This window comes from Rhinopithecus roxellana, chromosome 1, assembly GCF_007565055.1.
Source record: "Rhinopithecus roxellana isolate Shanxi Qingling chromosome 1, ASM756505v1, whole genome shotgun sequence".
NCBI classification, from domain to species: Eukaryota; Metazoa; Chordata; class Mammalia; order Primates; family Cercopithecidae; genus Rhinopithecus; species Rhinopithecus roxellana.
In genome coordinates, this window is record NC_044549.1 from 107,915,982 (window position 1) to 107,930,983 (window position 15,002).

Sequence of the window (15,002 nt, forward strand, 5' to 3'; positions counted from 1 at the left end):
ATTTTCAATTATCATCTAGTAGTAAAACTTGATAAAGGTAGCATTTCAAGAATTTTCTGGGAATGATATGTAGAATGGACTAAGTAGTAAGAAAGTGGAGACTGGAGACTAGACAGGAGAATATTCCTGTAATTTAGGAATAGATAATCATTATCAAGGGACAGTGGATGATGGGCAACCTAACATCCAGTGTGTTGTGCAACATTTCACCTCACCTGACAATAAAATCCAAAACTACTTGAAATGCAAATGACATATATGCTAATGAAGACATAATATATGTAAATAGACACAAGTGAAAGAAGAAAGCCTGGATTATAAAAGGTGGGCAAGCCCTACTCAGTTAGCTTCTCCAGACTCCGAATTTGAAAATGAAGTCGCTTTTACCATTGATCTTTCTGTTTTTTATTAGTTTTCCAAGTTGGGCAATAGATAGGCACTACTACATAGGCATTGAAGAAAGCATTTGGAACTATGCTCCTTCTGGTAAAAACATGCTCAATGGAAAGCCTTTTTCTGAAGACCTGTAAGTAATCCTTTGCATTTAAAAAGTTACTATCTGAAGCAAAAGTTGGTAATTGTTGATCATTGATGAAATGCTGATGAAGACTTTCTCGTGACTGACACTTGCAGGGCACATATGCCATTAGAACCACATTTTTTTAGTTTGTTTAGCTTAAACATGGTATGGAAAAGAGGTAGTAAATCCAAAATTGCTCTTTCCTGGGATGATCACCACTCTTGTCCTCCTGACACGTTATTTCGCAGATCATAGCTAATTCTGTTTATCATTAATTTTGTTCACATGATAAGGTATAAAACAACACTTTCCTTTTGATATGTATGTGGCTGTTTTCTCGATTTTTCTCTTCAGATAATTGAGAGAGGGAAATATAGAGGACATGAGTGGGGTTCTGATTTACCATAGTTTAAGAGGAAAACACCTTAATGCTACCAACAAATCCACAAATCCATTTAAATGTGTAAACAGTCCTAAATCATGGAAATTGATCGACTATTTAAATGCTAAAGTAACCTTAAAGTGGGGTTAGAAACTTAGACGCAGTTCAGTTTAAAGCATTTCGTATGTCTTTTAAACCAAAATGCCACGTTTTACTTACTACATTTGTATTTGATTTCTTCATTCAGTATTTCAACATTCTTCTCACCAATTACACCTGTTTTTAACTCCCTTCACATTTTCTCCAGCCTCTGGGTTTTATCTGCCAAAATTAGGCTGTAGAGCTTCTGACTTCTCATTTTAGCTTATTTAACCTTTGTTTCTTATTTGCTTATTTAACAAAAGTCAACATTTGTTAAAGTTCTCTCTTGTTTGTTTGTAGAGAATTTCTACAAGGAAGTCAAGCAAGGAAGAGTTTTGTTTATAAAAAGGCGTTGTATTTTCAATATGCTGATAATACATTTCAAAGGATCATTGAAAAACCATCCTGGTTGGGATTTTTAGGTCCAATGATTAAGGCAGAGACTGGAGACTTCATTTATGTACATGTAAAAAATAATGCTTCAAGAGCTTATAGTTATCATCCTCATGGACTCACCTACTCCAAAGAAAATGAAGGTAAGCGGATCCTCTTTCCTGATATTCTTGAGTTTTGCTTATGGAGAGTATGAGCACATTGCATTAGAAAAAGCCAGGTGATCAGCATTATGAGCTACATGGAGTTTAGAGTGGATGCAGACTCTACTTCTCATATATTTAATGTTTATCCCCAAGACAGTCCTTTTTCAGTTTCTTATCTTGAGTGACAGCCCTTATGCAATTCCTAGAAAATAAAACACTTTCCCCTTAATCACCAGAAAAGAAAAAAAAAGGCGTTTTATTTTGTTTTGTTTTGTAGGAAACACAGCTAAATGTTAGGTTGGCAGAAATCCTGATCTGCCCCCACCTCCTTTCCATTTCCTAGTAGATGAGGATCACCCTCTGGGAAGATATCAGTGTCAAGAGAAATCACTACTCTCCAGACAGAATCTTCTCTCCTACACAATTATAGTCACAGATACATCATGATTTTGAAAAAAAGGAAGGGAAGAGAAAGCCAACAAATAGGATTTTGTGAGTTTTTGGAAGACAACAAGGAAAGCAAGGAAAAGAGAGTTTGGACTTGTCTTTAGTAGAACACAGATATTTTTTCCCAGTGTTTGAAATACGGTTTTTAAAAGGCCTATCATAAATCTTTAGAAAACTGGAACTTTAGGCCAAGTTGATAAGAGTACCACCTATAGGATATGTGCTCCTTCCAACAGAGGCTCTATGATAATACAGGGCAGTGGAAATCCCACATGCCATTCCATTCATTGTCATTATTATTTTGCCATGTTACATGACCATCTTGCAATGATTATTGCCCTTTAAATATATTCTATGAAAAAAATAAAAGAAAAATAGTCTATATTATAGACATAAAATGTGAAAAATGTTAACAAGAGTTTGCTTTATTTGTTTATTTTTTAATCAAGTTTTGAAACTTAGACTGAGGTTTGATGATTCCCTCAGGGAAGCATGAAGAAGAACTAGAAACAGGCCTTGAATTAATCCTCTGGACTGAAACAGACTCAGGAAACCGGACCATGACTGGAGCCAGTTCCAGATGGGCCGCTGGGTAGGAAGAAAGTACGAAAGTCAGTCAGTCAAAATTTCTTCATGATCAGTGTGGAACAGGAGGGTCCCAAAAGAAGAACAGAGAATCAGAGGCTGCTCATGTTTCAAAGTTTTTTATTGACTAAAGGAATTTTATTCATAGTTAGCAGGACCCCAGCCACAAGGGGTAAGGATCTGAGGCAACATTTTAGCCAGAGAAGAAGAAAGAAAGGAGAGAAGGGTCCAAAGTCAGAACTGAGGTAAAGTTCAGAGTAGTGGCGTGGGCCACCTTCAGATTGCAGTGGGCTACTTGGAAGTAACAAGGACATCTTTGGATGCCCTGGGTCCCAAGTCTGACTGGCAATGAAGAAAATATGGAGGGCAACTCGGGAGTCCAGAGGTTACCTCTGCATCTGAGATCTAGGCACATGGTAGGTGCAAAATAAATATTTGTTGTATCTATCAGTAAAGGTGATGATAATCTATTAATATACTGCCTGCCTCATTCTCATTTAGTCTAAAAACTGCAGCCAAGCTGAGCATTCAGGTAGAAGCCAACTAAAGGGGATTTAGGGAGGTAGGAATATGGGAAGTGGTGGGGAGAAATGCAAAATAGCTTAATGGAGGAAGCCCGAGTCACATTCAAAATAGTGTTATCCAATATTTACTGTAACCACAGTGCAGAATATGTTTTCCAGGTGCCATCTATCCTGATAATACAACAGGCCAGGAAAAGGAAGATGACTATCTGGAGCCAGGGAAACAATATACCTACAAGTGGTATGTAGAAGAACATCAGGGGCCGGGCCCCAATGACAGTAATTGTGTGACAAGGATTTACCACTCCCATATAGACACTGCAAGAGACGTAGCTTCGGGACTTATTGGACCAATTCTGACTTGTAAAAGAGGTAACTTTGTTAAAAAATCTCATTGCCGTAAAAGAGTAAACCAGAATGTGTAGGCTGTCCTCTGCTCTCCTAGAGGAATTTTACCATCCAAGGCACTCCATTTTCCTGCCGTAACCTTGGTCTTCCAGTCGAGTGGAAACTCGCCATCTTGGACTCTGAGCACTAGATGGCGATCTCAAATCCAACCCTCAGTTCAACCAATAATGCAGGTTGGTCACTAGATGGTAGTCAAACCCAATGAACCTCACTTCAGCCATCTTCATTCAAAATTACTGCCACCTTCTTGTGTTTATGTTTTAAGGTGAATCAGTTAGAATCATCAGTTTATTAATTCTTGCAAGGAGGAAGTTTTACCGATATGTTTCTAACTTGCAAGGGAATATAGAGTTTTGAAAATTCTGATTTGGTTCGTTAAAACAAGATCAACAAAGCGACAGCACTAGATTAATTATGAAGTTAATGAGCAAATTTAACTTCCTATGACAATCAAAGTTTAAATTTTAGGTGAATAAACAACTCTCCACAATAAATATTTTAACAATTGCAGTTTCCTGTGGCAAACACACATAGTCTCATGATTACAAATTACATTCCTTGGGAGATAACCTTTTTTTTTTGAGACAGAGTCTCGCTGTATCGCCCAGGCTGGTGTGCAGTGGCTTGATCTCGGTTCACTGCAAGCTCCACCTTCCGGGTTCAAGCAATTTTCCTGCCTCAGCCTATACAGACACATGTCACCACGCACAGCCAATTTTTTTGTATTTTTAGTAGAGGCAGGGTTTCACCATATTGGCCAGGCTGGTCTTGAACTCCTGACCTTGTGATCCTCCCGTCTCGGCCTCCCAAAGGGCTGGGATTAAAGGTGTGAGCCACCGCGCCCGGCTGGGAGATAACTTTTTAAATCAACTTTGGAAGAGCTTTTTGCTCTTCTCAAACTTGCAAGGAACTCAATTGCATAATGGCAAGACTGCTGAATGTTCTGACGATAAAGTCCAAATTCCTTTTGTCTTAATTGCTGCCTGTAATCTTCTCTACAGGTACACTCCAGCAAACTTCTCATCCTTTAACTATCAACTGAGGTGTTACTGCCTTCAGAAAAGATTTCCATACCCAAGATTAAATTAACCAGCTCCCAAACACTGAGCTCTTCCCTGCTATAGAACTTTACACACTATAGTATCTTATTAATTATAGCGTCCACCCTTGATTATATGCCCTGCCAGGGTAGATAACTGTTTTGTTCACTTCTATGAACTTAATTTGCCGTACTACCTAACACATTACAAATATTCAATAAATGTTTGTTCAATATAAGCATAGAAGAATAAATAAATTGGTATGAACTAAAGTTATCCTTCGTTTGAGGAAGTACAAATTTTGAGACTTTGAACAATCTCATGCGATAATGGTCATCAGATGCAGACACTGCAGAAAGTTACTGATTTGATGTAGAGATGAGTATGGATTATTTAAATATGGCTTCATATAGATAATATGCTTTTAAAAGTTTGTTATGAACTTTACAAAAACTGGCATCCCACATCCCAAACATTTACCTTTTTCATGTGCCCTAACAATTAACAAAACTGTAGATCATAAAAGTAGTTTAGTTATATCTGTAACAATGGTTCTAATTAATGTGTATATGAAAAGTAAGAAATGTGTTTTTTGTTTCAGGGACACTGAATGGAGACACTGAAAAAGATATCGACAGGTCTTATTTTCTGCTGTTTTCTACAACTGATGAAAGCAGAAGCTGGTATAGTGATGAAAATATTCGTGCATTTACTGAATCTGGCAAAATTAATACTAGTGATCCCGGTTTTGAGGAGAGCATGAGCATGCAATGTACGATTAAAAAGAACTTTCTCATACATAATATCTTATAATTCTAACTTCTATGATCGTATTCAGTCATTTCCCTTTGTTCAAGTTTATTTAGTTGAGTTTATATTTTGCAGCGTTTCACTCAGAGCATACTGGGTTGACATGCAAATGCAAATCACTAGTTAAAGCCTACTCATTTCCTAAGTCCTATAGCAAGTAAAGTTTGGCCAACATTTGTTTTCTGAAGTCTGATATTGATATAAATAGATAGTAAATACCTAAGAAAGATGTAACTTTAAGTAATAAAATATGGAATAACAAAGACATAATTGACCAAATATTTTATGAATATGTGTTTTTATCCGACATAGAATTTTTCAGAAATGATGTTGTCATAATCCGTCACCCTTATCCTTGCTTTCTTCTCTCATGAACGTAGTTTCTATTTTTTCCCCTTTTCACTGCCTTCCTGCCTTTCAGCTGACTTTTTCTCCTCTTGCCTTTAAACCTTTGTGCTCTGCTCACTTCTCATCATACACAATGCATATGAACTCCTTTCCCATGAAACACAAATCAGATGTTGTAGATTATGTATGAGAACAATGTTGACATTGTGAGGTTTGTATTAATATAACGAGGAAATACATAGAATTTTTACAAGGTTGCACTGATCTATCATGCCTGATTGATTAATACACATTTATTTTCAGCAATAAATGGATACATCTATGGAAATCTGCCCAATCTCACCATGTGTGCTGAAGATAGGGTCAAGTGGTATTTTGTTGGCATGGGTGGCGAGGCTGACATACACTCCATCTACCTCCATGGACAAACTCTGATCTCTCGGAATCACAGAAAGGACATCATTGTGGTCTTCCCCTCCTCACTGGAAGATGCCTTCATGGTGGCCAAGGGCACTGGAGTGTGGATGCTGGGATGCCAGATACATGGTAGGGATTTATTAGTTTTGCATAACACAGAGTCAGAGAACTTCCAAGGTCATAGCCCATTACAAATGTCTTACCTTACAAATGAAGAAACCGATATCCAAGAAAGTGATATGATTCCTTTTGGAAACAGTCGGTGATGGAGCCCAGGACCCTGACAACTTTTCACTCGATTACTATAAATCCTTTTAAGTATATAGAATTGGGTTGCTGTTTTTACAAAAACTTTTATATTCATTGTGAGAATATAAACCCTGAGTGTCAGACAGAGCAGATATTATTACAGCTTTTTCTTTAATTGAGGAAACAAGTGTCAAAATCCTATGAGAAGCAGAGCAAGAAATTATGCAGAACCCAATAATTCTAATTGATTACTCAAGTAAACCTCCTTATTTTTGTTTATTTCCCTCTCCAATCACATTTGCCATTTAATAACAGAATGGTCAGTTATGATGTTATTTATCTTTTTTATTCTCGAATATGACAAAACCTATATATGATCATGTAAATGTTCTGTGTTATTTTTCAATCAGAAAACATAATTTTCATTAGAATTAAGGAATTTAACTTTATTTTTTTGGTAGAAAAATGGAGTTTACTTCTCTGATGAAACCTTTCTTTTTGTAAGTCCTGAACTTTGGTTAGTATCATGTTTCAATTAATTATTCAAACTAGATGATAAGTATTTACAAGGATTTTCTATGTGCTGCATCCCTCCCAGGGGTGTAAGGAAAAGAAGAACCACTCACGACTATTATAACTCAAGGACTGAATTTAGTGATAAAAAGCTGTCACTTAGAAAAGATGATCATTTTCAGACTAAAATGTAAACTCGGCTCCACCAATACGTCCTATCTACCTTATTCTCAGATCATGCCCTCAAGCCAGTCTTTCCACCTCAGCCCTGCAGAAAGACTACTGTCAGCCCTAGACCAAGTGAAAAAATGCCTCAGAGCCTAGTTGGCTGATGGGATCCCATCACTTTCTCCTGTGTGTCTTCTCTTTCTATGTCCTTCTGAAGCTTTTCTGCTCTTTAATTTACTCCTTTTTTTTTTTTTTTTTTTTTAGTAATTACAAGAATATATAAATAGACCTTTGCTGGAAAGAAAGGTAGGAAGGAAAGAAAGGAGGAAAAAAAGAGAGAGAAATGGAAGGACGAAAGGAGGAAAATAGGCAGAAAAATAGGTGGAGGAAAGCAGGCAGAAAAAGTGAAAGAAGTCTAATGCAGCATACATTAGCCTGTTCATACCAGCTCAAAAGAGCTGAGAGTTGAGAGTTAAATAATCCAGCTGTTAAACTATTGGTAACTTCAAATTAGTCACAATGGGAGTGCTTACACTGCAAAAAATTAGCACATAAATCAGAGTTTGTGTTTAGTTTAGGAGAGCTGCTTTAAGGACACACCATTAGTCCAACTCCACCCCACCACCATCTAAGCCACTGTGATCAATTTGTGTAAGTATTTGAAAACCTGTTCACTATGCACTTTCACACAACATAAACATGAATATGTAGAAAAAAAACCACATAGCTATGTTTTGTGTTTGGTTTTATGTAAGTAGATCACACTGCATATAATATTCTGTTGTTTTCATCACTCATATCAAAGTCTTGAAGTCTCTTTCCATGCATTCCCTATACATTTAGCTAATTCTTTTTAACTGTTGCATAGTTTTCCATATTTTGGTTGTATTGTAATTTATTTAACCATTTGCGTACAGACAGATGTTTAAGTTGCTACTGCTTTTTTGGTTTATTAACAATGTTATAGTTAATACCTTTTTTATATATATTTTTATTTTTTGAGATGGAGTTTCCCTCTTGTTGTCCAGACTGGAGTGCAACGGCATGATCTCAGCTCACCACAACCTCTGCCTCCCAGGTTCAAGTGATTCTCCTGCCTCAGCCTCCCGAGTAGCTGGATTACAGGCATGCGCCATCATGCCCAGCTAATTTTGTATTTTTAGTAGAGATGGGGTTTCTCCATATTGGTCAGGCTGGTCTTGAACTCTCGACCTCAGGTGATCCGCCTTGGCCTCCCAAAGTGCTGGGAATACAGTCATGAACCACCATGCCTGGCCTTAGTTAATACATTTTTATATGTCTCTTCATGTGTGTGAAAATATTTCTCATGACTCTCAAGAAGTAAAACTATATAATGGCAGAGAGCTTTTTTTTTTTTTTTTTTTTTTTTTTTTTTTTTTTTTAAGTCGTGCTCTGTTGCTCAGGCTGGAGTTCAGTGGTGCAGTCATGGCTCACTGCAACCTCAATGTTCTGGGCTCAAGCAATCTTCCCACCTTAGCCTCTAGAGTAGTTGGCATTACAGGAACACACCATCACACCCAGCTGATTTTTTGTTTTTTGTAGAGATGGGGTTTTGTCATGTTGCCCAGGGCTGGTCTCAAACTCCTGGGCTCAAATGAGGCCACTTGCCTTGGCCTCCAAAAGTGCTGAGATTACACATGTGACCCACTGCCTGCCAGGGCTTTTAATTTTAACAAATTTTGCCAAATTGTCTTCCATAAAGTCTATATTAATTTCCATTCCTACCAACAGTGCCCCGAAACTAAAACGCAGGACTGATCTTCTCATGCCTTTAGTTTCTTTCTTCCAGCCAACTAGTTAATTGAATAAACCAACTAACTCATCAGTGACTAGTAGTAGTAATTTCATATTCATGAGGGAAGATGTTCTTGGACTCTCAAATTCTTCTCAGTATGTAGGTACCATCTTCACATAAGAGTTGGTCCAAAGCTGGTTATTATTCTCTAATAATATATATCCCTTTAATATTCATTTCTGCATCCTGACTTTTGTGCTTGTTTCATACATCTTAAATTTTTCCATACATTTCGTACATCATATTTCTCAAAGAAATAGGAAGTCTCAATATTGTTGGCTAAAATTGAAAATATGTATTGACCAAGAAAATTGTCTTAATGTTTTAATAACATTCTCTATCTGGGTTTATTGTTTTTCAGAGAGTATGCAGGCATTTTTCAAAGTAAGTAATTGCCAGAAACCTTCAACAGAAGCCTTTGTTACTGGGACACATGTTATACATTACTATATTGCTGCTAAAGAAATTCTTTGGAACTATGCTCCATCTGGTATAGATTTCTTCACTAAAAAATATTTAACAGCAGCTGGAAGGTAATGATTCACTGGCTAAAATATTTATAGTTAAATAATTAAGATAACTGAAATATTTCATAATCTAGTTCTTTCTAAAAAGGATTTAGGCATCTAATTAAAATATACTGATAAAATAAATATAAGAAAATAACTGGAAAATTTTGAAGCTAAGGAGCATTGCCAGACAAAATTCTTCTCTAAATGGCCTGGCCAACAATGTAAAGGAAAATATACTATTCATCTTTTTCCTAGCACAAAACTTTAAAATGGATTTATTTTATACTTATGAAACATTTAACAACATAGCAGACAATGTCATCAATAACATTTTATTAAAATTTTAAAACATTCTTTATGTGTAACTTATACACTCCTGCTAAGATCTGAAGGCATAATTAAATCATTGAACGTAATATCCTTCAACTATATTCTATAAATATTATTTACTCAATAACACCTAAGACTATGCTAGCAATTGTTGTCTTAATAACCAAAAACTAACACTAAAATACATTACTCTGGTATTAGCATTTAAAAGTGGTCAAAAAGTTTTTCTGATAGTCCAACTGCCAAGTATATTTACCATATTGAGGACAAGAGCAGATTTAATTCTTCTGGCTACTGAATGAAGATACATGTTAGAACAAAGTTCTAAAACCACCAGAAAATAACTTTCTTTATGATACTTATTTTTCTCTAATTCACTCAGGAATTTGAGAAAGCAAAGAATATTATGTCAAGTAGACATTTTCCCTTTTTTTTTTAATTGTTTTTTAATGATACATGATATTTGTACAGATTTAGGGGGTACATGTAATGTTTTGATATGTGCATACAACATGTGATAACTAAATCAGAGCATTTAGGATATCCATTGTCTCAAACATTCATCATTTCTTTGTGGTGGAAACTTTTCAATTTTTTTTCTTATGGCTATTTTGAAATATATGATATATTGTTGTTAACCATAGTCACCCCACTGAGCTATTGGACACTAGGACATATTTCTTCTATCTAATTGTATGTTTGTACCCATTAACCAACCTCTCTTCATTATCCATTACTCCCCACCACCACCCCCAAACATTCTTCCAAGCCTCTGGTAACCAGCACTCTATTTTCTACCTCCATAAGATCAACTTTTCTAGCTCCCATGTATGAGGACATATGATATTTGTCTTTCTGTGCCTGGTTTATTTTGCTTAATATAATGTGCCCTAGTTACATCCATGTTGTTGCAAATGACATGGTCTCAGTCTTTTTATGGCTGAATAGCATTCCATTGTGTATATATACTACATTTTCTTTACTATTCACCTGTTAATGCGCACTTGGCTTTTGGGAATAATACTGCAATAAACATGGAGGTGTAGTTACCCTTTGATATACTGATTTATTTTCCTTTGGATAAATACCCAGTAGTGGATTGCTAGATTGTATGATAGTTCTAATTTTAGTTTTTTGATGAAACTCTGTACTGTGTTCCCTAATGGCTGTACTAATTTACATTCTCACCAACAGTGTGTAAGAATTCCTTCTCAACAACTTCAGCAGCATTTGCTACTTTTTGTATTTTTGATAATAGCCATCTTAACTGGGGTGAGATGATATCTCCTTGTGATTTTGATTTGCCTTTCCTTGATGAAGAGTAATGCTGAGCATTTTTTCATGTATCTGTTGGCTACTCGTGTATCTTCTGTTGAGAAATGTCTCTTCATTTGACCCTTTGCCCATTTTTTAATGGGAAGATTATTATTGTTATTATTATTATTAATTATTATTATTATTACTGTTAAGCTCTTTGAATTCCTTGTATATTCTGGATATTCATCCTTCATCAGATGAATAGTTTGCAAATATTTTCTCTCATTCAGCGGGTTTTCTTTTCACTCTGTTGATTGTTTCCTTTGGTGTGCAGAAGCATTTTAGTTTAACATAATTGAAATTGTCTATGTTTGTTTTTGTTGTCTGTGCTTTTGAGATATTAGCTATAAAATATTTGCCTAGATCAATGTCCTGGAGTGTTTCTCCCACGGTTTTTCTGGTCAGTTTTTATATTTGGGTCTTACATGTAAGTACTTAATCCCTTTTGAGCTGATTTTTTGCATATGATGAGATATGGCCTCTAATTTCATTCCTCTGCATATGGATATCCTGTTTTCCCAGCACCATTTATTGAAGAAGGTGTCCTTTCCCGAGTGTATATTCTATGTTCTTGGCACTTTTTCTTAAAAGAAGGTTAGTTGGCTGTAAATATGTGGGCTTATTTCTTTCTGGGTTCTCTATTCTTTTTCATAGGCCTATATGTCATTGGGTTCTCTATTCTTTTTCATTGGCCTATATGTCATTGGGTTTTCTATTCTTTTTCATTGGCCTATATGTCGTTGGCCTATAGGATTTTTTTTTCTATTTTTGTGAATAATGTTATTGGTATTTTATAGGGTTGCCTTAAATCTGTAGATTGCTTTTTGTGTAATTGTCGTTTTAACAATATTAATTTGGATCCATGAGCATGGGTGTCTTTCCACTTTTTGTGTCCTCTTCAATTTCTTTCATCAGTGTTTTGTGATTTTCCTTGTAAACATCTTTCACCTCTTTGGGTAAATTTATTCTTAGGTTTTTTGTGTGGTTTGGTTTTTGTTTTGTAACTATTGTGAATGGGATTGTTGTCTTGATTTCTTCTTCAGCTACTGTGTTATTGGTATATAGAAACACTACTGATCTTTGTAGGTTGATTTTGTATCCAGCAACTTTACTGAATTCATTTATTAATTCTAAGAGTTATTTGGTAGTGTCTTTAGATTTTTCTATATATAAGATCATGTCATCTGCAAAAAGAACAATTTGACTTCCCCTTTTCTAATTTGAATGCCTTTTATTTCTTTCTCTTGCTTGACTGCTCTGGGTAGGACTTCCAATACTATGTCAAATAGGAATGGTAAAAGTGGGCATCCTTGTCTTGTTCCAGTTCTTGGAGGAAAGGCTTTCTGGTTTTCTCTATTCAATATGTTAGCAGTGGGATTGTCATATATAGCCTTTATTATGTTGAGAGTGTACTTCCTATGCCTGATTCGTTGAGAGTTTTTGTCACGAAAGGATGTTGAATTTTATCAAACACTTTTTCTGTACCTACTGATATGATCGTATGGTTTTTGTCCTTTATTCTGTTAATGTAATATATCACATTGATTGATTCGCATATGTTGAAACATCTTTGCATCCCTGGGGGAAAAAAAAACCACTTGATCATGGTGTATTATCTTTTTGATATTTGTTGGATTTGGTTTGCAAGTATCTTGTTGAGGATTTTTTCATCTATGTTTATCAGAGATAAGTAGTTTTCTTTTTTTGTTGTGTCCTTGTCTAGTTTTGGTATTAAGGTAATGGTGGCCTTGCAGAATGAGTTAGGAAGAATTCCCTCCTCTTCAATTTTCTGAAATAGTTTGAGAAGAATTGGTATTAATTCTTCTTTGTAAGTTTGGTAGAATTTGTCAGTAAAGCCATCCAGTCCTGGGCTTTTCTTTCGTGGGGGATATTTTATTACTGATTCAATCTCATCACTAAATATTGGAGTGTTCAGGTTTTCTGTTTCTTCCTGGTTCAATCTTAGTAGGTTGTCTGTGTCCAGGAACTTATCCATTTCCTCTAGGTTTTTCTGTTTGTTACTGTACAGTTGTTCATAATAATCTCTAATGATCCTCTGTATTTCTATGGTATCAGTTGTAATGTCTACTTTTGTATTTCTAATTCTGTTTATTTGTGTCGTTTATCTTTTCTCTTGGTCAGTCTAGCTAGTGGTTTATCTATTTTGCTTACCTTTTTTCAAACTGACTTTTCATTTAGTTGATCCTTTGTATTTTTTTTTTTAGTCTCCTTTTAACTGAATTCTGATCTGACCTTTATCATTTCTTTCCCTTCTACTAATTTGGGGTTTGGTTTATCTTGCTTTTCTAGTTCATTGAGGTGCATCATTAGGATGTTTACTTGAAATCTTTCTACTTTTTTTTTTTTTTTTGAGACAGAGTCTCATACTGTCATTCAGGCTAGAGATCAGTGGCATGATCTCAGCTCACTATAACCTTCACCTCCCTGGTTCAAGTGATTCTCCTGCCTCAGCCTCCCAAGTATCTGGGATTACAGGCACCCACCACCACACCCAGCTAATTATTGTATTTTTAGTAGAGACAGGGTTTCACCATGTCAGCCATGCTGGTCTTGGACTCCTGACCTCAAGTGATCCTCCCACCCTGGTCTCACAAAGTGCTGGGATTACAGGTGTGAGCCACCACACCCGATATTTTTCAACTTTTTTAATGTAGGCATTTATTGCTATAAAATACTCTCTTAGCACTGCTTTTGCTGAATCTTAGAGGATTTGTTATGTTGCATTTCCATTTTGATTTGTTTCAATAAATTTTTAAATTTCTTTCTTAATTTCTTCATTGACCCAGTGATCACTCAGGATCATGTTGTTTAATTTTAATGTATTTGTACAGTTTCCAAAGTTCCTCTTGATTTCTAGCTTTATTCCATTATACAATGATAAGATTTCAATGTTTTAAAAATTTGTTGAAATAGTTTGTGGCCCATCATATGGTCTACCCTGCAGAATTTTCCATGTGCTGATGAAAAGAATGTGTGTTCTACAGCTAGTGGTTAAAATGTTTTGTAAATATCTGTTAGGTCCATTTGGTCCAAAGTATAGTTTAAATCTAATGTTTCTTTGTTGATTTTCTGTCTAGATGATTGGCCCAATGCTGAGAATGGGGAGTTGAAGTCCCCAACTATTACTGTGTTAGAGCTTATCTCTTCCTTTAGCTCTAATAATATTTACATTATGTATCTGGGTGCTCTGGTGTTGGGCATATACATTTAGACTTGTTACATTCCCTCACTGAATTGATCCTGTTATCATTATAAAATGACATTATCTCTTTTTACATTTTTGACTTAAAGTCTGCTTTATCTGATATAAGGATAGCTACTCCTACTCACTTTTGGTTTTTGTTTCTGTGGAATATCTTTTTTCATCCCTTCGTGTTTAGTCTTTATGTGTCTTTACAAGTGAAGTGAGTTTCTTGTAGGTAGCATATATTTGGGTCATTTAAACAAATTCATTCAGCCAGTCTATATCTTTTAATTGGGGAATCTAATTCATTTATATTCAAAGTTATTATTGATAGGCAAGAACTTATTCCTGTCATTTTGGTAATTGTTTTCTGGTTATTTCATGTATCCTGTTCCCTTCTGTTTCTCTCTTATTGTTTATAATTTCAGTTTGGTGGTTTTCTGTAGTCCTTGAGTCCTTTGTCTTTCTCATTTGTGTGTTTGCTGTGCCAATGAGTTTTATGTTTTCATGTGTTTTCAGGATGGTAGATATTATCCTATTGCTTCCAGATATAGTACTCCCTTAAGCATTTCTTATAGGGCCTGTCTAATGATGATGAATTTCCTCAGTTTTTGCTTGTCTGGGAAATATTTTATTTCTCCTTCATTTTTGAAAAACAGCTTTGCTGAGTATAGTACTCTTTGTTGACTCTTTTTTCTTCTTCTTCTTCTTTCAGTGTCTTGAGTATATCA

The 15,002-nt window shown here is 35.5% G+C and overlaps 1 protein-coding gene across 1 annotated transcript in view; it reads left to right on the forward strand.

The window, feature by feature from the left end:
- The first annotated feature begins 371 nt into the window (after window positions 1-371).
- Window positions 372-15,002, forward strand: part of LOC104657103 (ceruloplasmin-like) — a 45,517-nt gene continuing 30,886 nt past the window's right edge. The window contains exons 1-6 of the mRNA XM_030939287.1: window positions 372-526; window positions 1,344-1,579; window positions 3,298-3,510; window positions 5,188-5,358; window positions 6,048-6,290; window positions 9,269-9,440. Coding sequence (XP_030795147.1) covers window positions 372-526; window positions 1,344-1,579; window positions 3,298-3,510; window positions 5,188-5,358; window positions 6,048-6,290; window positions 9,269-9,440 — 1,190 coding nt within the window. The remainder of the gene's footprint in view (window positions 527-1,343; window positions 1,580-3,297; window positions 3,511-5,187; window positions 5,359-6,047; window positions 6,291-9,268; window positions 9,441-15,002) is intronic.